We start from the raw sequence: 24,205 nt of genomic DNA, 5'->3' as shown, positions 1-24,205 counted from the left end.
CACGGCTTGATTGACCGCTTTGTACCCCAGGTGTCTCTGTAACCACCCTTCACGTTTTAGCTCTGCTTGCCTGGAACCCGGGACTCTCCTCAGTGTTTCTGGTTTTCATAGGAGCATGGACGTTCTTACTAGGGAACAGAATGCAAGCAGAGCATCTCAAGGGTGGGAGCCATTGTTCTCCTTCCTCCTGGCTGGTTCACATCTTCATTCTAAGATGTGAGCCGCTTGGCGTTGATCCGCCCTCCTCACGGAAAGCTGCCTATGCCGTGACACCCAGCCCACAGATTGTTCAGCAGAGAAACACCCGTGAGGGAGTCCAGCCAGTAGTCAGCTCACCAGCTCTGTTAATAAAATAAATGAAAAGGCTTGCACTCGGTCCTACCAAGTTGATTTGCTGATGTGCTTTGGCAGGGTGGATGGAATCCACCTTAGATGGAATCAGCTTAGGGTGTCGGCCAGTGCGGTTTGGCTGTGTGTGGTCTCTGGTCATCCATCCAGGTGGTCCATCCCGGGATGTGTGACCATGTCACGTGTTATGGACTTAGTAGGTTCTGCTCCAGGGTCATGGTTACCACAGGCAGATGAGATCTCTCTCTCTCTCTCTCTCTCTCTCTCTCTCTCTCTCTCTCTCTCTCTCTCACACACACACACACACACACACACACACACACCCGTCTTCCTTTATATCACAAGTGTTCGTCCCCCAGCTTTGCTGATAAGTGGCGTAGTGGAGTTGGGCCTCGTTGGCTTTTTTTTTTTTTTTTCCAGCTACGGGCTTGTACACTAAGACTGTCACAGCATACCCTTAGAGACCTGAGACCTAGATCTCTTACTGTTCACCTAAAAAAGCCTTTCATTTACCAGCCCGATTTGTCTCTGACAGCACGTCTTGGGGATTGTACTGCTTCTCCAGGGTAGGAGGCTGATGATGTTCTCTGTGCTTTTCTCCACTCTGCCCCCTTGCTGTCCGTTTCCCTCCTCATCCCTTCCCGCTCTCCTCCATGCCCTGCCCCTCCGCTTGCCCCTTACAGCAGCCTGAACAGCGTCAACAGCAGCGACTCCCGGTCCAGCGGTTCCCATTCCCATTCCCCCAGCTCGCATTACCGCTACCGCAGCTCCAACCTGGCCCAGCAGGCACCCGTGAGGCTGTCCAGCGTGTCCTCCCATGACTCAGGATTCATCTCCCAGGACGCCTTCCAGTCCAAGTCACCGTCCCCCATGCCACCTGAAGCGGCCAACCAGGTAAGGATGCCCTTGACCCAAAGAGCAGCAGGCACACAGGGTGCTGTGGCCACTGTGGAGGGGTTGGAGCCGAATCCTTGTCTTTTAAGATATTTCCCAAAGGGAGAGATGCTCTTGAGTTGGGCTGGAAGCCTTTCTCAACATCCAGTAGTAGTTAAAATACCATGTTGGTTTGGCAAGCTATTGCATGTAAATAGACAGCCCCAACGAGACTGGACTTTCTCTTGCATCCCTGTAAGTGTCCAGTCTGGTGTGATATTATGATCCACAATGGGGACACCCTCTTCACAGCGTCTCCCCAATGGCAGAGACCCTGTCACTGAGCAGGGATTCCTTAACACTCTCGGCCCTCCACCACCAATTGTGTTGCCCATGGGGATGGTGGTTCGAACCCCTGTGGACAATTCTTTCGGCACTTTGACCCTGGGAGAAGCAAGGCTATGTGATCTCTACAGCTGTTTTAGTTTGGGTAGTCCCCACCACAGCAGGCAGGGACTGGACCAGGCATGGGGGGCCCCTCATGTGTGTTGTGTATGTATCCCTCGGGGTGCCTGTTTCTTAGGGCCAGTTTGTCACCTCCGGCTCAGTACTCATTAATTAGCACAGGGTACACAATGCCAGGACATGATTGGTGCCACCACTTACTGGGTCCCGTAGCGCCACCTGCTGGGGGGCGGGGGCGGGGGGGGGCTGGGTCAGAGAACCTTTTTGCTCAGCCAAGGTTAGCAAGTGCAGAACCTGTAATTCAAAGCTCTTCAGCATGATTTAGCCATCTGAGGTATGGTGGCCTCTTCCCCTCTTCCCCTACAGAGACACAGTTTCCCACAGACAGGCTCAGGGCCGAGGGCTACATTGACTTTCAGTGTGCCTGTCTCAGCTGGGGTGCTTGGGCTTGGCCCCCGGGCCTCCATCCTGTTGCGTGCTTCACTAACCCATTCCCGCTGTGCTCCCAAGCTGAGTGCCTGTGGTCAGAAGGGCACAATCTTTGCCTCCCGGGAGGCCAGTCAGTGTGCAGCGTATAGCTGTGTATGTTTCTAATGGAGTGGAAATTAACATACTGTTCTACCCCGTAACCCTTCCTGAGAAAGCCAAGCCTTGCACCCTTTTCATACTTCTCTTGGAGGTCCGATCATGGTTTCTGCCCCACCCCCACCCCCCAGTAACGTTGGGAGAAACAAGGCAGTAAATTGGGGGTTTCTGAAATCTAAGAGCCTGTACCTGCCTGGCTGGTACCCAAGAGTAGAGTTTCTGGGACTAGGGAGCCTCAGTAGAGAACCTGCCAGTCAAGCACGAAGACTCGAATTTGGATCTTCAGCACCCATTTAGAAGTCAGATGAAGTGGTACATGCCTGTAACCTTAGTCCACACTGGGAAGGTGGAGACAGGAGGACCCTGGGGCCTTGCTAGCCAGTTAATGGAGCCGGTCAATTTCTTGGTTTGGTGAGGGACTGTCTCAAAAAAGCAGGGTAGGTAGCAGTAGAGGAGGACACCCACCATCAGCCTCTGGCTGGCCCCACACACGTCAATAGATTTTCTCTATGTTTTGTTGGTGCTGGAGGAGGAACTCATGGTGGACGGACGGACGGACAGACGGACGGGGACACACACACACACACACACACACACAGTAGGCCAGGCAAACGATCGACTGTTGTCTTACATCCCCCAGCCTTAGGGAGTTTATAATAAGCCACAGGGTGTTGCAGAATTGAAAGGAGAATTATTCTTTTTCACCAGCCTTAGGGAGTTTATAATAAGCCACAGGGTGTTGCAGAATTAAAAGGAGAATTATTCTTTTTCAGACAACACAGCTGTTTGTAATCATACAGTAAAGAGGAACTCGGAAGACCTCTGCTGAATCACAGCAGCCAGAGGGCTCCACCTCCCTGTGGTGTAGTTAGATACTGTTGACCCCCTTCTCAAGGTGAAAAGCACTGGGGCTCAGAGCTTGACGTCCCACAGTTCCACAGCTGGGGAATGGTAGAGACGAACGAAGCATTAATCCAAACCTTTACATTTCTGATCATGGGTTGCAAACCAGACATCAAGTTGCTGAGTATGTATTTGGTCCTTTGACCTTGCAGGATGGGGAGAGCCAAGCCTCTGTCCCTTTACAGACATCCTTTTTGAGGTGGGTGGGGAGGATAGAAACATGAATCTGGTCTCCTCGACAGTTGACCCAGGCACACTTCTGGGAGCAGATCACAGTGCTGAAGGGCCCGGCTTATTTAGTCAAAGTGGGGTTAAGCTGGAGGTTGTGGGTAACAGTGAGGAACTTTGCCGGGCGGTGGTGGTGCACACCTTTAATCCCAGCCCTCAGGAGGCAGAGAGAGGCAGGCAGATCTCTGAGTTGGAGGCCAGCCTGGTCTACAGTGTGAGATCCAGGACAGGCACCCTGTCTTGAAAAACCAAAAAAAGCCAGTGAGGAACTTGGAGTAAGAAGCTTGGTGGCATGCGGACGAGAGAGAGCTAACTGGGAATGGCATGGGCTTTTGAAACCACAAAGCCTGTCCCCAGTGACATCTCTAGCAAGGGCACACCTCCTAATCCTTCCCAAACAGTTTCACCAACTGGTGACCAACTTCTCAAGCATAGGAACCTGTGGGACCCGTTCCCATTCAGACCTCCACACCAGGCTGCAAAAAACGAGGCGTATTGGTGACCGAAAAGGCAGAGTCCCTACAACTGCAGAGTGTCAGAAAGCCAGGCTAGGGGCAGGAGACCGGCAGGCACGCGGACTTAGTGCCGTCCGCACCGGGGGACATTTCCCCAGCCGGATCCTCTGGTCCTCTCCAGAGGCTTCCACTTGCAGTGCTCCGGCCACTGGAAACACAGACTGACCACAGTCTACCCCAGTCGCTCCCCAGCCAGAGTGCCTCACAGGTGTCTTTAAGACTGGAGGCCCCGCCATGTGGAACAGAAGCTGGGTTGGGCCCCGTAAGAAGGTAGGAATTAGAGCAGTTAGTGTCACCGTCCAGCCACGGCCTGCCTGGGGACGGTTTTGTGCAGTGGACAGTACTTGTGGTACAGTACCCATATGCCCCAGAGCACATAGCCTTGCTGGGAGGTCCAGTGTGTTGAGCCGTGTGCCGGGTGACGTCCGCAGGCCCACAGTCGGCAGGCAGGGCCAGAGCTTGGCTGGATCTCACCTTGCTTTTCCAGGGCTTTCTTAAAACCTGTGTGGGTGAAAAAATAAGCCTTAACTTAACCCTCTGCTTCTCTCATCCCTCCCTCTTCTGTGTCTGTCTGTCTGTCTGTCTGTCTGCCTCTCTGTGCGTGCCCCTCCCACCCTGTCTGTCCTCCTCCCTTTATCTGAACTCTGATTGCTGGTGGCCCGCGGTTTGGTTGGTCGGCCCCCTCGCGTGGCTCCTCCCCGCTCTGCAGAACTCCTCCAGCTCGGCCTCCTCAGAAGCATCGGAGACCTGCCAGTCAGTGAGCGAGTGCAGCTCTCCCACCTCGGTCAGCTCAGGCTCCACCATGGGCGCCTGGGTGTCCACCGAGAAGGTGACTGGCCAGGGCCGCAGCCGGGGTGGGCTGTTCTTCCTGACACACACGCCATCACAGCTGTAGGAACCTGGAAACTCAGGATCTGCTCAAAAGCTGGGCCCTCTGTGGGATAGGGTCTGAGCAGGTGGAGGGCTCCCTGGCTGCCCTGCAGTGTGGTTAGTGAGGGAGAGGAAAGGGCTATGGGGAATTTGGAGATGTGAAGGCTTCTTCCCGGAGTAGGTGTCTGTGTCCATCTGTTCTCTCTCTCCCTTCCCGACCATCCCACGAAACTGTTGGATGTGACATCTCACTGTGTTGGAGGCCATGCGCTTTCCCGCCTTTCTGTTTGCGTCTCCCTGACCCCGGACCTTGATGCTGGAATCCGCTCCTGAGCAGTGTGATGATTATTGGGAAACCTAGAATGAACAGATTCATTTGAAAACACCTCCAACTATTTGCATAATGAAATGAGTCAATCCCTGACTCGGTGAAATTATGCTTCACGAGTTTAAAAAAAAAATTAAAATACCATGAACATTGCAAATTAAGGAGAGTGGTCCATTTCTAAACTATCTTAAAACCCAGCTCAGATAGCCCCTTGCCCTGAGTACTTGCTGGGCGCTAAATCAATGCATTCTTTGCACCCTGGCTTTCTTCCTGCACCATGCATCATCCGCAGGCAGAAGAGCACCGATGTCGGTTTCATTTGTAAATATTCAGGTTTCCCCCCCAACCCCCCGCCGGCCCTCAGTGTCGATGCCATCTTGTGTCTCTACATTCATCCTGTTATATTAATTTTTTTTCTTTTCTCCTCCCCTTTTTGTTTGTTTCCAGTTGTCTAACGGGTTTTCTCACTATAGTTTATCAAGTGAGTCCCATGCGGGGCCCGTGGGTGCAGGCCCTTTCCCTTATTGCCTGCCTGCCTCCCGCCTGCTCCCTCGGGTCACCTCTGTCCACCTTCCTGACTACGCTCATTATCACACCATTGGGCCCGGCATGTTCCCGTCATCTCAGATCCCTAGCTGGAAGGTTTGTGTCCCCCCTCCCTCCCCCCCTCTCCCTTCCCCCCCTCCCCCTTCCCTCCCTTCCCCCCCTTCTTCTGTTCTGCCATCCTCCTCTCGACTCTCCCCTCCCCTTTTTCCTTCACACTCTGCCTTCTTCCCCACACCCCTTCTTCCTCAGGAAGCCCCCTGGGGTGGGTGGGGCAACAGAAACAACCGGAGATGCTGTCCACATGGGACAGAGTCCCCGTCTTCCTTTAGGGGACTTTAAAGGGCACTGCCGGAGTGTGACGGCCAGGCAGGCTCTGCATCAGGGTGGAGCCTGCCGGCTTCATTGCCTCCTGGGCCACCTACATAGTGCGTTCCATCAGAGCCTAGACTGTTCTCCCTGGCCATATGCCCACCCGGCCCCTGGGGACAATGCTGCTCTGCTGTAGAACAGGACTGCAGCCGGGAGTCTGCTTTCCATCCTTACGCTCTAGTTCAGTAGCCTAGGACGACTTCGGCTGTGATTGGGTTAGGTTGAAACGTTTGCTTCCGTATGAGAACCAAGCTTTTTAAGTGATTTCCACCAGGGCACTTGGGGCTCCAGGAGCATTTTGAGCAGATTGTGACTTCATTCTTCATAGAGTTCTCAAAACCTGCTGCAGATCTTAGAGCCCTGTCAGAGGCCCAGCTCCCCACAAGTGGAGCATACAGCTGTAGCATGGCTGGTGGTACTCTAGTGCCCTCTGGTGGCCACGTGGCCTTGGCCACGTCATTCAGTTGCTCTAGGGGAGTGGTTCCTTCAGGCAGAAGGGCAGACCAGTCTCCTTGGGATGGCTCTCTCTCCTGGCTGATGCTTTGGTTATAACGACCCCTTCTCACGTGGCTTTCTGCCTGCCTGGTTGTTGAGAGTTTTTAATCTTTGGGCAGGGATGAGGGGAAGGGAGGTACCTAGGGACCCTCATTGAGTTTGGGCAGGCAGAAGAGCTAGGGGCTAGCCTCGGCTAGAGCTAGGGCGACTGTGAATAGGTGGCTGCAGCCTCCATCTGGGTTAGAGGCCATGGCTTCTGACCACACTGTTCTACTCAGGACTGGGCAAAGCCAGGACCCTACGACCAGCCACTGGTGAACACCCTCCAGCGCCGCAAAGAGAAACGCGAGCCAGACTCCAATGGGGGAGGGCCCCCTACTGCAGGAGGTCCACCCGCAGCTGCTGAAGAGGTGCAGAGACCAAGGAGCATGACTATGTCAGCCGCCACCAGGGTGATGCACCAGTTCTTTATATCTCGTTGGGTTCACACAGTTGGGCCAAGATGGGGACCACTGTCAGCACTTGGGGTTCAGGTGGCCTAGGAGTAGGGGTCCATTCTTCTTCAGGAGAATCCTTGTGTTCCCATAAGACATGTAGAGCTGCCTAGTTCCTGAATGAGAACTATATGGGTGTAAGCAGCCACCTGAGTCTACTGATGTGGTAGATGATGAGTGATCTGGGGTCCCACCTGAAGCAGTGTGTGTGGTGGCTCTGGTCTCTGAGTTTTCATGTCCCTGATGGCTTGTGTCTTCCTGTCCTCTGTCCCGCAGCCTGGTGAGGAGATGGAGGCCTGTGAGGAACTGGCCCTTGCCCTGTCACGGGGCCTCCAGCTGGACACGCAGAGGAGTAGCCGAGACTCACTGCAGTGCTCCAGCGGGTACAGCACTCAGACCACCACCCCGTGCTGTTCCGAGGACACCATCCCCTCCCAAGGTACGAGGCGCCCAGCTTGCTGTCCGGCTTTCCGGGCGGTTCCAGGTGAGGAGGCAGCCAGCTGGCGGCTGTTGTACGCAGCGTAACTCCTGGCTACAGATGGGCTTTGGAATTACTGTAATCTGAGGGTGCTTTGGGGCGGTGAGCTGTAGTGGACAGGTAGCTAGCTGCTGCGTCAAACATGGGCAACTTCGCTCACTTTCCACCGTCAGCGTATAGTGCTCCCCTGCCTGAAGTGAGACAATTAATAACAGCTTCCTGGTACTTTTGCGCTCTGTGTGTAACACAGCTTTTTCATTTAATTTTGACAATCATGCACAGGAGAGATGCTTTCTCCCTGTTTCACAAATGTGGACACCGAGGCTCAGGAACTTGACCCGATCCACACAGCTCCCATGTAAGAGAAGGAGTCCAGCACCTAAGTTCTTAACCTCGTCAGTCACAGCCCCTGTCTACCCTGCCTCTCTCCCTCACCTCACCACACGCACAAGGCAAGCAGAACAGACATCTGACAGCTGGAATCACTCAGTGACGGTCGGCCAAAAGCCACTTTTCAACTTGCAGTTCAGGAGTCCGAGCCGGTGAATCTCAAGTAAAGGCGTCCCGTCCCCGTCCCCCCGCAACCCCAGGGACACTGAGCAAAGTCTGGACATATCTTTAGTAGTCAGAACTGCCGGGATGTTACTGGTATCCAGAGGGTAGAGACTGGGAGTTACGCTAAACTCTCTAGAACAGTCGCTCCCAGACCTTACCCCAACAAGGAATTATCTGTCCTCAAGCTGCAAATTGTGGTCCGTGTACTCTTCAGAAACTTGGTCATGCGATGTTTACTGTGAGCATCCCCTCCCACAGTGGCCTGAGATATGCACAGTGCCATTTAAAGCAGGTGTGAGCACACAAGCCTCTGTACGTTGTTTTCAGGAGCTCCTTTCCTCTCTAGCCTTCACTTGGGCAGTTAGTTATCAGGGAGATGGTAAGGCCAATGCTGGTCTATGTGAATTTTCTTGTGTCTAATTATGGACCAGAGGATTGGAAAAACTTATCTCCTTTTATCCTCTGTATTCCTCCCAGAAGTGGTTGGTGGCAGCTTTGTTACAGCCCAGCGGTCTTAGGTCCTTCCCCCACCTCACAATTCTGTGTTGTGGGTGCCCAGGGTACATTAGTACAAAGGGCTCCTGTAGGAAATCGGTACTGAGGCAGAAGATGTTTCAGCATCCGGCCGGAGGCGGGGGGCAAGGGGTTGGGGGGGGGGATGGATGGATGGATTTGTGCTCTGCCTAATGTGATTCCTGTATTCCCACCATGGCGTGGGAAAAGAAGAGTTACGTCCTGTACCTAGACCTGTCTAATCAAATCCTACCCTCAGTTTCAGATTATGACTATTTCTCTGTAAGCGGTGACCAGGAGGCAGAGCAGCAGGAGTTTGACAAATCCTCTACCATCCCAAGGAACAGTGACATCAGCCAGTCTTACAGGCGGATGTTCCAGGCCAAGCGTCCAGCCTCAACTGCTGGCCTTCCCACCACTCTCGGACCTGCCATGGTCACGCCAGGGGTTGCGACCATTCGACGGACCCCTTCCACCAAGCCTTCTGTCCGTCGGGGGACCATCGGAGCTGGTCCTATCCCCATCAAGACACCAGTGATCCCTGTCAAGACCCCAACTGTCCCAGACCTCCCGGGGGTTTTGCCATCCCCTCCCGATGGGCCAGAGGAGCGGGGTGAGCACAGCCCTGAGTCTCCCTCTGTGGGGGAGGGACCCCAGGGTGTCCCCAACATACCCTCTTCCTTGTGGAGTGGCCAAGCCTCTGTCAACCCTCCACTTCCAGGCCCAAAGCCCTGTATACCCGAGGAGCACAGACAGGCGATTCCAGAGAGCGAGGCTGAAGACCAGGAAAGGGATCCCCCAAGTGCCACTGTCTCCCCAGGCCCGATTCCAGACAGTGACCCCGTAGACCTGAGCCCAAGAGAAAGTCCTCAGGGAGAAGACATGCTGAACGCCATCCGGAGGGGTGTGAAACTGAAGAAGACCACCACCAATGATCGCTCAGCCCCTCGATTCTCTTAGGTTCTCATAGTTCCCAGGAAATGCTGCCAGTGGGGAACGAACTCTTTCATTAATAAAACCTAATTTGTCCGATCATTCCAGTCTCTAATCAAGCAAAAGATTTTGTAGGCAATTCGGAATTCTGCTCTTTTGAAAGTATTCATCTTTAGACAAGAATTAAAAGCAACATATGTAATTGACATAATCTTGACCTTTTAATTTGTAAATATTGACAGTTTTCTTTCTGCATATTTTAATCTTAGTTTCCCTTTTGATTTTTTCTGAAGGTGCCAAATTCCATTTAACTTTTTTACAAGTCTTTGTAAAATTTTAAATGCATAAAGGGGAGGGGGGTGGGTTGGGACTGGGAACCTCGGAGTAATTTCACAAAAGGATTACATTCTTAGTTTTTCTTTTTCTCCCTCAGGCTTTTGTAGATGCATTGTAGCCGTCTAGTTTAGAAGCAAATTCAAGTTATTTTAATGGACAAACGCAATGGATGAGGGGTAAAAGCCTCCTTCTCATATACTGTGTTCTGGATGAGAAATGCAGGAATAATGGTTGAGCAATACGCCGAGAAGTGAAACCTGGACATGGTGGACATGGTTGGGATTGGGGGGGAGGGCTGTGGGAGGGGCACACTGTCAACTTAGCCGATCCTGTTACATTGAAGAGTAGCCTCGTAGGTTGACTTTCCAGTAGCTTCATGGTTAACGCATCCGAATAAGCCATACTAGATTGCAGTGTTTGTTTCTGTAGGGTTCTTAAGGACTTCCTTTCTCCCAGCATTCCTCTTGACCGCACACAGCACCCACATCCAGTCCCACGCATGCTGCTGCCACAGGTAGACATAGACCCCTCTTACTTTCTCGTCTCTTACACTCACTTCCACTGAATCCAAATACATCCAACGGGGTAAGGCAATTCAGAAAACGTAAACATTTAAAAACGAGAGCAGGGAATTCTTAGATAGAGAAAATGCCTTTTACTTAACTGTGCCCAGCAGGCTGGGTACATTGAAAAGCCCAGATATTTTGAAGAAAAAAAAAAAAAAAACTCAAACAGATTTATCAAGGGTAGCCAGCTTGAAGTCTAGCAATTTGCCAATGTGCTTACCAATCAGGGGGCTTGTTTTTCTTCCGTTCCTTAAATAAGGGCATTGATTGGCTTCTAAACACCGAAGCAAGGATTTATTTACTGTCGCTGGAGTCTGATCTCTATTCAGGCAATGTTTGTTTGTTTGTTTGTTTTTTAACTGGATTTGTCTTTTTTTTCTAAGTGGAAGTTAAATTGGTTACATCCCTAAAGTCAACAGAGACATTTGTAGATTCCAAGGGATCCTGTTGAAGACAGCTGTGTCAAAAAGGCAGGCCCTCAGCAGTCCAGAAGCTGACTGACTGTACACATTTGACTTTCTAGGACAAGAAGCTTGGTGGGTCCCATGTGCTTGGCAGATCTCTGTTGGCTCTAGCCTCCAATGACGTAATCTTATACTTTAATACATAACCACATTGGATGTGAGAGTACCGTTCCTAGTCATTCATTGTTCTATATATTAACATTTAACCCTGCTGTGATTGCTCAAAGGACATTTTATGTTATGGCTTTAAAGCAAAGGCATGATTATTAGAAATGACTTAAGCTCTTTTCTTTGAAAAACAAGCTCCTTTTACAGACTATAAGCAAACAGTAGTGCCTGTGGTTTTAGCCCACCAATCTTGATGACTCAAAGTAGCTGATGCATTGTGCATATGATGCTTGAGATGGTTTTTGCAGATGCAGAAATCACTGCAAGGTCATTCTAATAGATACAAGTGGTATTTTAAACCTTTGAAAGGAATGGATGTAACTGTACGTTGGTACAGCTTTTCACTTGTTTAGTTTTTAAACGTTAGTATAACCTGAATAAAGTTAATATAAACTGTTGCCAAATTCAATGTAGAGAGAATGTGACAAACACCTTGGGTAGTTCTGTTTGTGTTTTTGCATATTGTAAAAGCAGTGTCACAGCTGAAAGCGAAGCCTTCTTTCCAGAGGTAAATTACTGTGCTTTAGTTGCTAGTTTGTACTGAGAGTTGACCTCTCCCTGTGCAGTTTTTGTTCTAAACTTGTATAAATAACAGTGTGTAAAGTGTCTCCCTTCTACATTGTAACAATTGCTTCAGCCTACCTTATAAATAAAGAACCACTAAGGAAAACAGTCCTGGAGTCTCATTCACATTGTTTGAGGGCTTGTCAAGTGTCAGAACTGAGTCTCGAACTGAGCTTAGAGAATGATCAAGAAGTTACTTCTGTGGCACTTGTGAGATTTAAGGGCAAGAGTTGCCTAAACTATTTAAAAACAGTTCAAATGAGTTAAACCAAAACCTAAAAGCAACTAGTTTTGTTGGCAATTTAGGACTGCTTTAGTTTTTTTTTTTTTTTCTTCTTTTAAAGGCAGAGTTTCAACTATGCAGCCCTGGCTGAGCTGAAATTGCAGACCAGGGGGTAGTCTTGAACTCAACAGAGATCTACCTGCCTCTGTGTCCTGAGTGCCTCGATTAGAGGTGTGCACTTTTTAAAAATGCTGGCATGATGGGCAGTGGTAATACACTCCTTTAATCCCAGCACTTGAGAGGCAGAGGCAGGCTGATGTCTAAGTTCAAAACCAACCTAGCCTGTAGTGAGTTCCAGGCCAGCCAGGACTACACAGAGAAACTGTCTTGAAAAACAAAAAAATACCGAAAATGCTGGCCTAAGTATGCCGTGGTGTGTGTATGGAGGTCATTGGACTATCCGCACACCAGTTCTCTCCTTCACATACATGGGTCCTGGGGATCAACAGGCTTGGCTGCTGGCCGCCTCTGCTTTACCTGTTGTTGTGGTTTTTCGAGACAGGGTTTCTCTGTGTAGCTTTGGAGCCTCTGCTTACCTTCTAAAGAAGTAACTTCTTGGAATACTAAAAAAGGTCTGATACAGCCTTACCTTTGACTGGAAACAATCCATGCTCAGCAGAGGACACAGAGCTGGATACCTGCATCCCATATTAGACCCTTCACTCCAGAATGTCCCGAGCTCCATGCCTCCTGTGTGCTCCTCACAGAGAGATGCTGCTTTTTTAGAGAACCAAGAAATTAGCTAGGGGTGGTTGTACATGCCTGTAACTCAGCAAATGCGAAGGTCACTGGGAAACCGCATAAGTCTTTGGGCTTTTTTCTTTGGAAGTCCTCATTAGTTCTCTGGTTATTCCCTCCCTTTACTAGTTAAGCTTTCATCTTTAAGCCTCAGCTCAGTTGGGCCAGGGAGACGGCTCAGTGGACAAGGCCCATACAAGGCCCTAGGTTTGGAGCCCCAGACCCATGTAGCTGGGTACAGCAGCGCATGAGAGAGCTCATCTCAAAGATGGAGGGTGAGGACCACCTGCACTGTTCCCTGCCCCGCACACGTGTGCGCGACTGCAGCACATACACTAAGGTAAAACGTCAGCCTGGGCCCAACAATCTTGCATCTGTTCCACTGTTTTTCTTCACTGAGCACGTGCTAATTCTACATGTAATGTTTCTTAACATGGTATACATGGTAAAAACCAAACCACAATACAGGCCAACACTTGGTGCTACGGAAATCCCTGGAAGAACACCTTAGTCACAGCCAGTCGTGTTCAGTTATTTTTATTAGGGCAAGTGTGAACATGTTCTGTAACTTCTTTCACTTGCAAGCATGAGCAGTGAGGTCCTGTGTCTACGTAGGCCGTTCCCGAGGTCTGGTCACAATATTCCACCACAGTGGGGGCAAGTCACCTTCCTTTCTGGCGGGAGGCAAAGCTTCAGTCAGAGTACCATTAGGTGGTGTCTCCTCCTGCAGCTGCTTAACCTAGAAGGGACAAGGAAGGAATGATGAGCAGGGCTCTGACTGTAGGAGCCATCTGCCGTGGTCCCATGACAGCCTTCCTGATGACAGCCTTCCTGGGATGCGTCTCCTTCCACCCCGAGTCTCAGCACCAACGAGTACTGACTTCACATAAACCTGCACAATTCCACATCTGATGGTACAAATCGGAAAAACTCTTCTCTCTGAAGTCTGTCTTTTCTGGAGCTGAGTCTACTGGCCTGGAACTGGCTATGTAGCCCAGGCTGGCCTCTAACTCCTCAGTCTTCTTGCCTTGCCCTCCGTAGCTGTAGTCACAGGTGAGCCAGGCAAGTGTTCTCACTTCTGCACAGGAAAGCTGAGCACTCTACCTCTCCTTAAGCAAAGCCACAGGTACCTTCCTGGTTCCTCTTGTCCTCGTCTCCCACTGGTCCCCAGGGAAACATTCTTGTCTTAACTAAATGCTCTCCAAAGTGAGGAAGCCACAGTGCAGTATATTGGGAATGGAAATTAAGTTCCCGAGAACAGCCAGGACAAGAATTCGGGTGAAGTCACATGGAAAGTGGACCCCATCCTGCCTCATGTTGCCCAACAATTCCTGTGCTAGGACTCTCAAGGCCACTGTCCTAATGGGGGAGGCCCTAAAAGTGGAAGTTCCTCCACACCCAGCACTGGCCAAGGTGGAGCAGGCAGAGGAGGAGGAATGCGGGAGAGGCGCTCGGTGACCATGGTGGAACAGGCCTACTGCTTGCGCACCATGAAAACAGTTGTCGTTGGTTTTCGGGACAGGGTTTCTCTGTGTAACAGCCCTGGCTGTCCTGGAACTCTGGAACTCACTTTGTAGACCAGGCTGGCCCTGGACCCAGAGATCCATATGCCTCTGACTCCCAAGTGCTGGGAATAAAGGTGTGCACCATCACTACCCAGCTATGAAAACATTTTAAGCCTCTATGCATTGTAGCAATTCTTAGAAAACATGGTGTCCCTTGGCCACAGAGGCCTTTCTATTCCCCCGTGGCCAAGGACTTCTAATACCTGGACTTTATCCCCTAGAACCAGTGCAACTTCCAAAATGGTGACTCCCGAGATACCTCTATCTGGCTACTGCCGCCCGCCTGCCATCTTTGTAAATGCCCACTTCGACTCTACAGAAACTGACCTACACACCCTTGCCCCACCTAGAGCTCTCTACATCAGCCTCTGTCTTTACTTCTTTTTAAATCCAGCTTACACCTGTCACCTGTCGTGACCATCCTTCCCTTCTGAATCACCTCAAGCGTCCTGCAGTTCTCTTACTGGCTACAGACACGGCTAAATGGGCAAACCGGGCCCAGCAGCTCAGTATAGCTAAGGAGAAAATACTGAAAACAAACCAGTGACCTATCCAATTACCCCATGCCACACGGGCCATCGTTATCACTTGGCAAGCCTACCCTCTCCAAACCCAACACAGTTCTTCCGAGTGCTCTACACCCTCACACCCACCTCCCTTGGCTGTTTGTCAGGAGACTTAAAAAGCAGACTCCAAAGTCTCTCTTCAAAGCTTCCAACCTGAATGCATTTACATACATGTGTCCACAAAAGAAGAGAGGAAGATTTTTTTTCTATTTTCCTCTCAAGGATCTCATTCATTTCTATGGTTTTACATACAAGTGAAGACTCACAAATATTTCTAGACAAGATTCCTATACCCAAAGTGGCCAACCAATTGGAATCTATATTCACATCTGCCAGACTCTCCAACTTCACCCTTCTGAGTGTTTGATTACCCTGGACGCACGGGACTTCCCTCCACCTTACCAGTCTTTCCTATCTCCACCACCACCGCTGGTTTCTCCTACCCCTTACCCATCCCCCACAACCAATGACCGTCCCTCGGGGACAACCTGAGTGTCTACTTCCTCCCACCTAGCTACTGTGTCACTTTCCTGCAGGGCACACAGCCCTTCCACTAAACTACATGAGCCCTAAACTGGACCCCTGTTTCCTCATGTCCTCTCCAGCTTATCATTCACACTATGGCAAGAGCCGCTAAAACCTAACTCTGAACATCCTAAGTTGAATGAACAATGCCTAGGGCTCTTGAGTAGGGAAGGGATAAGGAACGGGACAGAAGGAAGAACAGATGAAGAGGGAGGAGGGATAAGAAAATCAGAGAAGAGAGGCACTCAGAGCATACTAGAGAGAGACGCACTGGGAAGATGACCAATGTGACACTGAACACAGCGAGAAGCTAAAGTCTAGTTAAAAGGCTAGAGTGACTGTCGTGGCTGGAATGTGGACCTCAGCCACAGAGGCAACTCCATCCACATGCTGACCAATCACAATGCTACTGTGTCCTGTCAAAAGACGCACCTCCCGATCCCAGCTTTCCATCCTCAGTTTCTTCCACTGCTCTCTCTTGGAAAAGTAATCAGGATACATTGCCTTCTCAGAAGGATGCCAGTAATCTAAGCACCATTCTGGAGCCTGCCAGGAGAGAAAATCATGTGTTATTCCACAGGCCACCTTTACAAGGCCTGCTCAGGAGACAAGACAAAACTCAAGGGGCTTTTCTTATCAGTTACGGCAGGAGAGATGGCTCCGTCGGTAAAGCACTGGCCACTCTAGCCTGAGAACCTGAGCTCAGAGTCCCCGTGGCCCTGGAAAGGCAGGCATGGTGATAAGGACCTGTTATGCTAGTGTGGGCAAGTGAAGACAGAAGAGTCCTTGGAGCTCACTGGTCACCCAGCCTAGCCCAAACAATGAACTCCAGGTTCCGTGAGACTGAGCAAGTGAGGAAGACATCCTAAGTTACCACTGGCCTCTACAAGTATACCTGCCAGCACAGACATATCACACACACACAGACCTATACATGTGTGTATCGTGTGCATGTAAAACTGATGCGACCGCGGCTTCTGACGCTAAGCAATGAAAAGCAGACGTGGAGGCAAGAGAGGTGCCTACGAGCAAACGGGCGTGGGGCTCAAACGTCACAGTTAGTCCAAGGACGCTGCCGTCACTCCTCTCTGGCCTGCGGTTCTTAAACGCCAAGAACTATGGAAGTATTGCCTGCGTGTCTCAGCAATGCTCAGCACCGATCCAAACTGACTAACTTTAAGTTCCCCAAATGAGTTATGTACCAAATTCTTCAGTACTGCAAAACCTTAGAGCTGAATTTATGGAAAGAGGAGAGAAAAAAGTTCAGCTGTCAGGGAAAATTTAGCCACTGCTCAAACAGCACAGGGTGTATAAAGCTGAGGTCTGGGGCTGGGGACAAAGCTGGTCTCTTGAGAAACAGCTGCTATGCAGCATCACCTACCTTGTAGCATTCGTATCTCTCGTAGGAGGTACCCCCAGGAGAGTCTGGGAAGATATATGGCTGAGGATGCTGATTCTGCCAGAATTCTTCTTCCGCAGCCCTCAGCAGCTGTGTGGCCTTCATCATATCCTTCTCATTCTTATGTTCTTCAAACCGGGCTCTCAACAAACAAGCAAAGTACCGGAATTTGTCCCTTGAATCAAAATGATTGTGGACATCAGAAGAGTTATCTACTTGAGTGGGTACATCAGCACTCCTACCAACGCATGCCAGATGAGCAACTTTCTGACACCTCACCAACCTCCCAAGTCGTTATGACCGCGTCCTCTGCAGCCCTCCAAAGAGCAACAACAGACACACTGTATTAGCACAGCCTAGCCACTTCCTCTCATCAGCAACAGACACACTGTATTAGCACAGCCTAGCCATTTCCTCTCATCAGCAACAACAGACACTGTATTAGCACAGCCTAGGCACTTCCTCTCATCAGCAACAACAGACACTGTATTAGCACAGCCTAGGCACTTCCTCTCATCAGCAACAGACACTGTATTAGCACAGCCTAGCCACTTCCTCTCATCAGCAACAACAGACACTGTATTAGCACAGCCTAGCCACTTCCTCTCCCCTCCTGGAATGAGGATTTTGACATGGAAGGGAAGGAAAGGCAACAGCTTTTGCAGGTTCATTCACTATGCATTCACTGACAACTACTGCAGGTCCTTCCATCGTGTGCTAGATGCTGGGCCACATCCTGGAGATGCATAGATGACTAGGACGGGAGGTGTGACCCAGTGGAAAGAACTTTGCTTTCAAATCATGTAGGTGCTCCTTCAATGCTGATTTTCACGCCTGCTCACAAACCTTAGGTACGTAACAGTCTGGTGTTGCAGAGACTGTGGGCAGACATCAGGAGCCTGTGACAGTTCAAGCCACAGATGGCAAGGCCTAAATCAGGGAACTGTGATAGCAGGACCACACACAGGAAAACAAAACAAACACCCATCTTGACCACCAGGTCATGAGTGTGAGCCTCTCTGGACTACTGCTAAACTAGCTGCACTGTCTGGGGTCAGTTACTTAATGTATCGAAAGGCCGACATAAACATCCCATGAGCTGAAATTCAAAAGCACTCTTCACAAAGTGGTTGGCAAATTTCAAGTGCTCAGTGATGTAACAGGCATTACTAGGGAAAATCACTTTCGAAAGCTGGGTCTAATAAGGCACAATGCATAAGGACCTGTGTTAACAGGCAGAAGGGAAACTAGGAAATCCTGGAGGACAAGTCTAGGACCACAGGCTAGCGACTAAATTGCTAGTGATGGCATTAGCGGGGACAGGGGATTTGAGAATACAATCAGTACGAGGAAGTGAAAAAAAACCAACCTGGTTTTCAAGAATTTGGATAAACTCAGTTGAAAGAACAGTAGCTGACCTCACAAACAACTGGAAAGACAGCTAGCTCAAGCTCCAACACTGAGGATGTCCACAGGATACACAATGCTACAGAGCCTTAGGATGGAACCAAAGAACAGCCTAGGGGGCGAATGAGGGCTGAGGGAATCCGGCTCAGTGGGTAAAGCACTGTGCAAGCAGCAGGACCTGACGACAGAGTCCCAGAACCCAAGTAAAGGTGGACATGGGAGCACACATCGGTAGTCCACACATCAGTAGTCCCCGTTCTCCTTAAGATGAGAGGATGACGCCGGGTGGTGGTGGCGCACGCCTTTAATCCCAGCACTCGGGAGGCAGAGCCAGGCGAATCTCTGTGAGTTCAAGGCCAGCCTGGGCTACCAAGTGAGCTCCAGGAAAGGCGCAAAGCGACGCAGAGAAACCCTGTCTCGAAAAAAACCAAAAAAAAAAAAAAAAAAAAAAAAGATGAGAGGATGACAGGAGACTTCCAGAAGGTTGTGGGCCAGCTAGCCTGGCATACCCGGCGGTGAGGTGGAAGGGTGAGGACTGACTGACACTTGAGGTTGTCCTCTAATTTCACACATGTGATGCCTACCTTTGTAGTTGGTTTTGTTTTTAAAGGAAGTGATTCAGGCCAGGACTGAGAAAGGGTGTCAGATTTAAAATACACTGGGCTAGCGTTGTCACAGTAGCTAGTTTGATCATTCCCTTTGATTATGAACTCCAGGATTTCCAGCTGTATTACAGCACTACCTGAATTCTTGAAAGCTTAAATTCTTTTGGAAGACTGAGAATTCTGTGATCTACGAATTTATCTGTCACTTTCCCCACTAATCCATGGGGAGTGCAGCTTAAAAGAGGACCAGAATAGAAGCTGAATTGCAAGTGCTGTCAAACAAACAAGAAAACCGTAGGAAAGAAGCTAACAACCGTACAACATTGTACACAGCACCCGCCTGCGTAATAAAGAGGGAGAGTCACAAACTTGCATTCTAGGATTCAGGGATACCCTCTGCAGGCCTTCCAGGGCTACTCAGTTTTCCATCATTTTCTTCGAAGTCCTTCAAGTTTTAGGATAAGAGTGTGGAGGGCTAGCTTTACACATCTTGGGTTGCTACCCACCCTGCCTCTCTTTTAGGCCATGAAATTCTACACGTTTTAACTCTGTATTATTGTTTATTTATTTATTTAAAAAAACGTCTTAAGTAGCATAGGCTGGCCCCTCAAACTCATTATGTAACTGAGGCTATCTCTGTCTCCCCCAATATATGCCACCATATGAGTGAGGCTCTTAACAGTAAGAATAGTCACAGTTGGTTAAAGGAATATATTTTTGTAGGAGATAAAAAAAGACGCGACGGTAATGAGGAACGATCAGATAAAGCTAAATACAGAAAAGATGGAAAGGGTGGAGACTGATGATGTTTTTGCGTCAGAAACCTAAATTTTAATCCTAACTTGGCCACGCAGAAGTTGAACAATCGTGGGCAAATCAATCCCTGAGCCTGCTCATGTGCAAAGTAAGGCTGAAATAATCACTAACTTCGGAGTGACTGTGCAAACTAAACATCATGCACGTATTACTGCTAACATCAGGGACGACAGAGTCACGAAAACGTTAGCGCTGGATCCCTAACAATGACAGCCCCAGGCATTTTTTTTTACTTCTTTTCTTCATGCAACCCCCTGCGCTGGATCCTGGTCCCGCCCGCGCGCAGCACCGTCTCTGCTGGGTCAAGCCGAGGACAGCGTCAGGATCCAGGTTCAAGGGCGAGTTCCCTCCACCCTGGTCCCAAGTCCTTGAGCAGCCCGGCCCACAGGGCTTCCCGGTCTCCGCCCCCGAGCCCCGGGTCCCCTCTTCCCACCTGTGGACACACCAGGACTCGAGGTGGCGCAGCGCGCGCTTATACAGCCGCAGCACCTTCTGCTGGTGGGTCAGGTAGGCCGGGGGCGCGCACAACGCCATAGCGCCCGGCTCACCTTCAGCGGCCGCCGCGGGGGCTGCCGGGAACCCGGAAGGGGGGCGGTCGCGAGGCGGAGCCGGAAGGGTGAGCCTGCTCTAGGCCACTTCCGCTTCTGCCGGGGGAGGAGCCTGCCGCGCTGTCCTCATGAGTCGCTTCAAGTTCGTGGGTAAGGGCGGGTGGTTTTCCTTAGCTGTGGGTCTTGCGGGCGGTCTCGGGTTCCCTGTTCGCGGCTTGGCCTTTCGAGGGTGCAGAAGGTTTCCGGGACGCCTCGAGCGCCAGCAAGGAGTGGTCGGGTTCTTGATCAGGGCTGGGGAATCATTTGTGAGAGCGCGCGAGTTGTTGTGCGTGATTGTGATTTGTGCACGAGTTGCGCGTGATCGTGACTTGTGCCTTTTCTGTGTTTTATTCAGTTGAAAATAGAGGAATAAGTGTGTGTGGGGGGTGTCCGCGGCCCTGAGTCCCCCATCCCCCAAAAAGAAAAAGAAAGCACCGCCCCCAAGCTTAACACTGTATTCTCTTGCTTTCGGTGAACCCTCGCTCCTCTTCATGGACCGCCGGACAATGCCTTCAAGGTACCGGTTCGCTCAGTCATCCGATCACATCACAGATGACTCTAGCAGGCTGGGCATTGGGTCCTAGGAACGTGGCAAAGTCCTGGTCCCAGCTTTGCTGGCATCGCCGTCTAGTGATAAATGGGAGTCCATAGACAGGTGGAAAAGAAACAAGTTGTGTTACCTGGCGAGACCCACGATCCATAAAAACAGCTGGAGAGTGTGACAGGGATTCAAAATGATACTTTGGAAAACTTGGGGGACATTGTAAAAGGTAGGGCTGGAAGGATAACTTGGAACCCAGAAGTCTCAATGACTCAAGCTTCACTCTCAATGAAGTGGAGTTTTAGTGAAGGCTTTTCAGTACATTATTGAGCGCCAGTTTTATAGGAAAAGAATCATGCCCTCCGGGATGCAGCTGGGGGTAATTTCAGCATGAACCTCATCTTTGAGGAATTTCCAGCCTCTTAGGGGTGGGAGCTGACAGTGATGAGGTTACCCTGATAGACGATACGTAGATTTATTTAGTGGCAGATAAGGAGAGGTGCAGAAGTATTTCAGATTCTGAATCAGGACAATGCAAGGGCAGAAAAGAGAAGTGGAACAGTTGTGCCCAGCGTTTAGCACTGACCGTGTCTGGTTGTGGAGAAGGAACACTCAAAGATGACAGGCTGAGAAATACCTGAATTTGGCTGGCTTGGCAGTAGGTGGGAGGGCCACTCAAGAGTTAAAGGACATCCAGGTGAAAACATCATCCAGGCACTTAGAAATGTCGTCAGGCACTCAGAGTTGTTAAGGTTACACACTAAGGTCTGAGAGATACTTTAAGCAATGCATTTTCCAAAGACATTATATTAAAGCCGGTGGAACTGTAAGAAATCTAATAGTGAGTTAATTTTCACACTAGAGAGGTTAAGTCCTATGACCAGGCAAAGCAAATGTGAGGGAGAATGTTATCAGGTTAAAAACAACCAAACAAAAACTGTGAGAAAACCTGAGGTGAAAGTTAGGTCTTCTGGGTTGCTTGACACGAGGTGATGGGAAGTAGTGTGTCCTGGAGAGGGCACAAGCCCCTCACTCCTTGCTCTGCTGCCTCTATGCCTGTTACTGGTTGTTGGCATCTAGGCTGAGTGTATCCAGGCTCTTGATCCCAAGAATTAAAAGAAGGGCTTGCACAGATTTACAAAAGTAGCAAGGAAACTTTCTTTTGTGAAGTGATAACACAGATTTAAAAAAGAATGTGTGAAGTTTTTTTTTACTTGCAGTGTTTTTTATAATAAAGTTTAAAATATATTTAATATGTAGCAGAGAAAGCAGTGTGTGTTTTCTTGTCTTATACCTTGTTATTCGAAAGCAGTCTTATTTTATAAACAAGTCAGTGTGTCCATACTGCAATAAAGTTTTATAGACATTAAATCTTGAACATAAAAGATTATTTTATTTTGTGGGAGTGAGTACATGTGTACAGGTACCCATGAAGGCCAAAAGAGGGGGCCAGATCCCCTGGAGCTAGAGTCACAGGCAGTTGTGAGCCATCTGATGTGGTTCCTGGGAACCCAACCTGGGCCCTCTGGAAGAGCAGCAAGTACTCTTAACTGCGGAGCCATCTCTCCAGCACCTGAATCTCATTCTTTTTAATAATTTTCACAAGTAGCAAAATAGTCTGTTGAGTTTTAAAAACAATGTAAAATGCACACCATTATTAATATATGGACAACAAAATAGGCAGTAGAGCTGGGTACTGTGGTGCAGGCCTCCAACTTCAACGCTTTGGGGAGGAGACAGCCTGTCCTACATGGAGAGACCCTGTCTCAAGTGACACTGTCGGCAAGGGGACAGCGGCTGCGGGAAGGATCCCCTGCTCTAGCATCCTTTTGTTAATTCATGCATCTTTTGTCAGTGACTTTCGGAAGAAACAAGGACTAGTTGTCCCGCCTTTTGGGTTTGTCTCTTTGCTAAACAGTGCTATGGGTCCCTTGTTCTCTGGTTCTGGGGAGTTCCTGACCTTGAAACCATACCTAAACCATTTAAAATCCCTTGTTTGCTGTCTCTGTGTCCCTGAATCATAGGTAACATCACTTGACGTGATTCACTAAGCCCAGTCGGTGAGGCTTTAGCTTGCGGATATGGCTGTCTCTGAGAGACCAACTGTACAAACACTTTCCCTACTTGGTTTTGAAAAATAAACTCATGTCACTACTTGTAGTTTTTGTTGAAGACAGCCTTTTTCTTTCTTTCTTTTATTTATTTGTTTGTTTGTTTGCTTTCGAAACAGGATTTCTCTGTGTATCCCTGGCTGTCCCAGAACTCGACCTAAAAGCTAACAAAAGGGAAAGATTACTGTCCTATATAGCAGGGCCTTCGGTCAGAAGGAAGTAGTGATTACTCATGTTACTGTCTCCCAACCTTCTCAGTTGGTTTCCTACTTTTCAAGCTATTTACATATTTGACTGAACTGGCTAGAAAGTTGGTTTTTTATATACTATTTGTTTAACTTTTGTTTGTTTTTTGAGACGGTGTTTCTCTCTGTGTAGCCCTGGGTGTCCTGGAACTCACTCTGTAGACCAGGCTGGCCTTGAACTCAGAGATCCACCTGCCTCTGCCTCCTGAGTGCCAGGATTAAAGTCGAGCACCATCACCGCCCGGCAGTATTTGTTTCAGTTTACTTGCCAATAAGCATACTTCTGATAAGAATGCTTTTCATTTAAAAGATACTAACCCTTACATTAGATCAGCACATTTTCAACAGGCAAAATAAATAGGATTTCGCCTGCCTTTGTTTTTGAGGTCCCATCAAAATAGACAGGGGTGTGGGGAGATAGTTCAGTGGTTAAAGTGAGGACCAGAATTCAGATCTCCCAAACTCACCCAGGTGGGCAGGGCAGCCTGTCTGTAATTTTGGATCTTGGAAGGCAGAGGATCTCCAAGCTAGCCAGATACCACTGTAGGGCCAAGTTCTGGGTTCAGTTGAGAAACCCTCCTTGATGAATGATGTGAAGAGTAAAGGGAGGAAGACTCCCAACATCAATGACAGGGCTACACACGCATGCGCACCCATCTGCCATATATGCATCTGACCACTAATGCACGTATTCATATACACAGGTACACACGGGGGAGGGGGCAGGGGAGTCAAACAGCTTGACTCAGTAGACTCTTTGATAACAGTTTTGCATTGGGAGCACTGAGTACTGAAGACGCTAGAACAGAATAGCTAATAAAACAGCTCCAATGCCATGTGGTGTTGGCACGTTACAGTTTGTACTGTGCCTGGTAATGGTAATAATTACCTGTTAAAGAGCTTTTGATGTGCAAGATGCTTTCATCCTCATTCTTGGATTTGAGTCATTCTGTTGCCAGAGGATAACTCTGCTCATCCACCAAGAAGATGGAAGCTCAGCCGGGACCAAGATTATTTGGCTAATAACCGGCAGTGGCAAGAATTCTGACTCCAAAGCTCCCTTTCTTTCCATAACTGTAATTATAGTCATTTCATTTTACTGCACTTCTTGGACCTTGTTTGCAGATCGAACTCTTCCTAATCAATTGATCTGAACTTTTGTTTGGTTCCTCTGTATCCGAGAGCTGAATTACTGTAGTCTTTCCACAGCTGTTTCTGGTG

General features: G+C 49.4%; 3 protein-coding genes across 19 annotated transcripts in view; 2 read left to right on the top strand and 1 right to left on the bottom strand.

Annotated features, from left to right (window-relative positions):
• Window positions 1-11,704, top strand: part of Mtss1 (MTSS I-BAR domain containing 1) — a 149,884-nt gene extending 138,180 nt beyond the window's left edge. For 3 of the 16 annotated variants that reach the window (XM_028871853.2, XM_028871851.2, XM_028871860.2), the window contains 6 exons: window positions 1,032-1,242; window positions 4,627-4,746; window positions 5,563-5,757; window positions 6,804-6,977; window positions 7,296-7,503; window positions 8,825-11,704. In XM_028871853.2, the coding sequence (XP_028727686.1) occupies window positions 1,032-1,242; window positions 4,627-4,746; window positions 5,563-5,757; window positions 6,804-6,977; window positions 7,296-7,503; window positions 8,825-9,525 (1,609 nt within the window). In that variant the 3' untranslated portion in view covers window positions 9,526-11,704. The remainder of the gene's footprint in view (window positions 1-1,031; window positions 1,243-4,626; window positions 4,747-5,562; window positions 5,758-6,803; window positions 6,978-7,295; window positions 7,504-8,824) is intronic. The other 13 variants (XM_028871861.2, XM_028871862.2, XM_028871856.2 and 10 more) reach the window with 8 other exon arrangements.
• A 1,434-nt stretch (window positions 11,705-13,138) lies between these two features.
• Window positions 13,139-20,096, bottom strand: Ndufb9 (NADH:ubiquinone oxidoreductase subunit B9). The gene is made up of 4 exons (XM_028871875.2): window positions 19,934-20,096; window positions 16,655-16,847; window positions 15,706-15,819; window positions 13,139-13,356 (listed from the first exon to the last, which is right to left on the bottom strand). The coding sequence occupies exons 1-4, from the start codon at window positions 20,032-20,034 to the stop codon at window positions 13,225-13,227; spliced, it is 540 nt and encodes a 179-aa protein (XP_028727708.1). The 5' UTR covers window positions 20,035-20,096; the 3' UTR covers window positions 13,139-13,224.
• A 16-nt stretch (window positions 20,097-20,112) lies between these two features.
• Window positions 20,113-24,205, top strand: part of Tatdn1 (TatD DNase domain containing 1) — a 33,815-nt gene continuing 29,722 nt past the window's right edge. For both annotated transcript variants that reach the window (XM_028871870.1, XM_028871871.2), the window contains exon 1: window positions 20,113-20,198. In XM_028871870.1, the coding sequence (XP_028727703.1) occupies window positions 20,177-20,198 (22 nt within the window). In that variant the 5' untranslated portion in view covers window positions 20,113-20,176. The remainder of the gene's footprint in view (window positions 20,199-24,205) is intronic.

The sequence above is a fragment of the Peromyscus leucopus genome, chromosome 20, assembly GCF_004664715.2.
Source record: "Peromyscus leucopus breed LL Stock chromosome 20, UCI_PerLeu_2.1, whole genome shotgun sequence".
NCBI lineage: Eukaryota > Metazoa > Chordata > Mammalia > Rodentia > Cricetidae > Peromyscus > Peromyscus leucopus.
The sequence above is the reverse complement of the archived record's forward strand: the minus strand, read 5'-3'. Positions and strand labels throughout refer to the sequence as shown.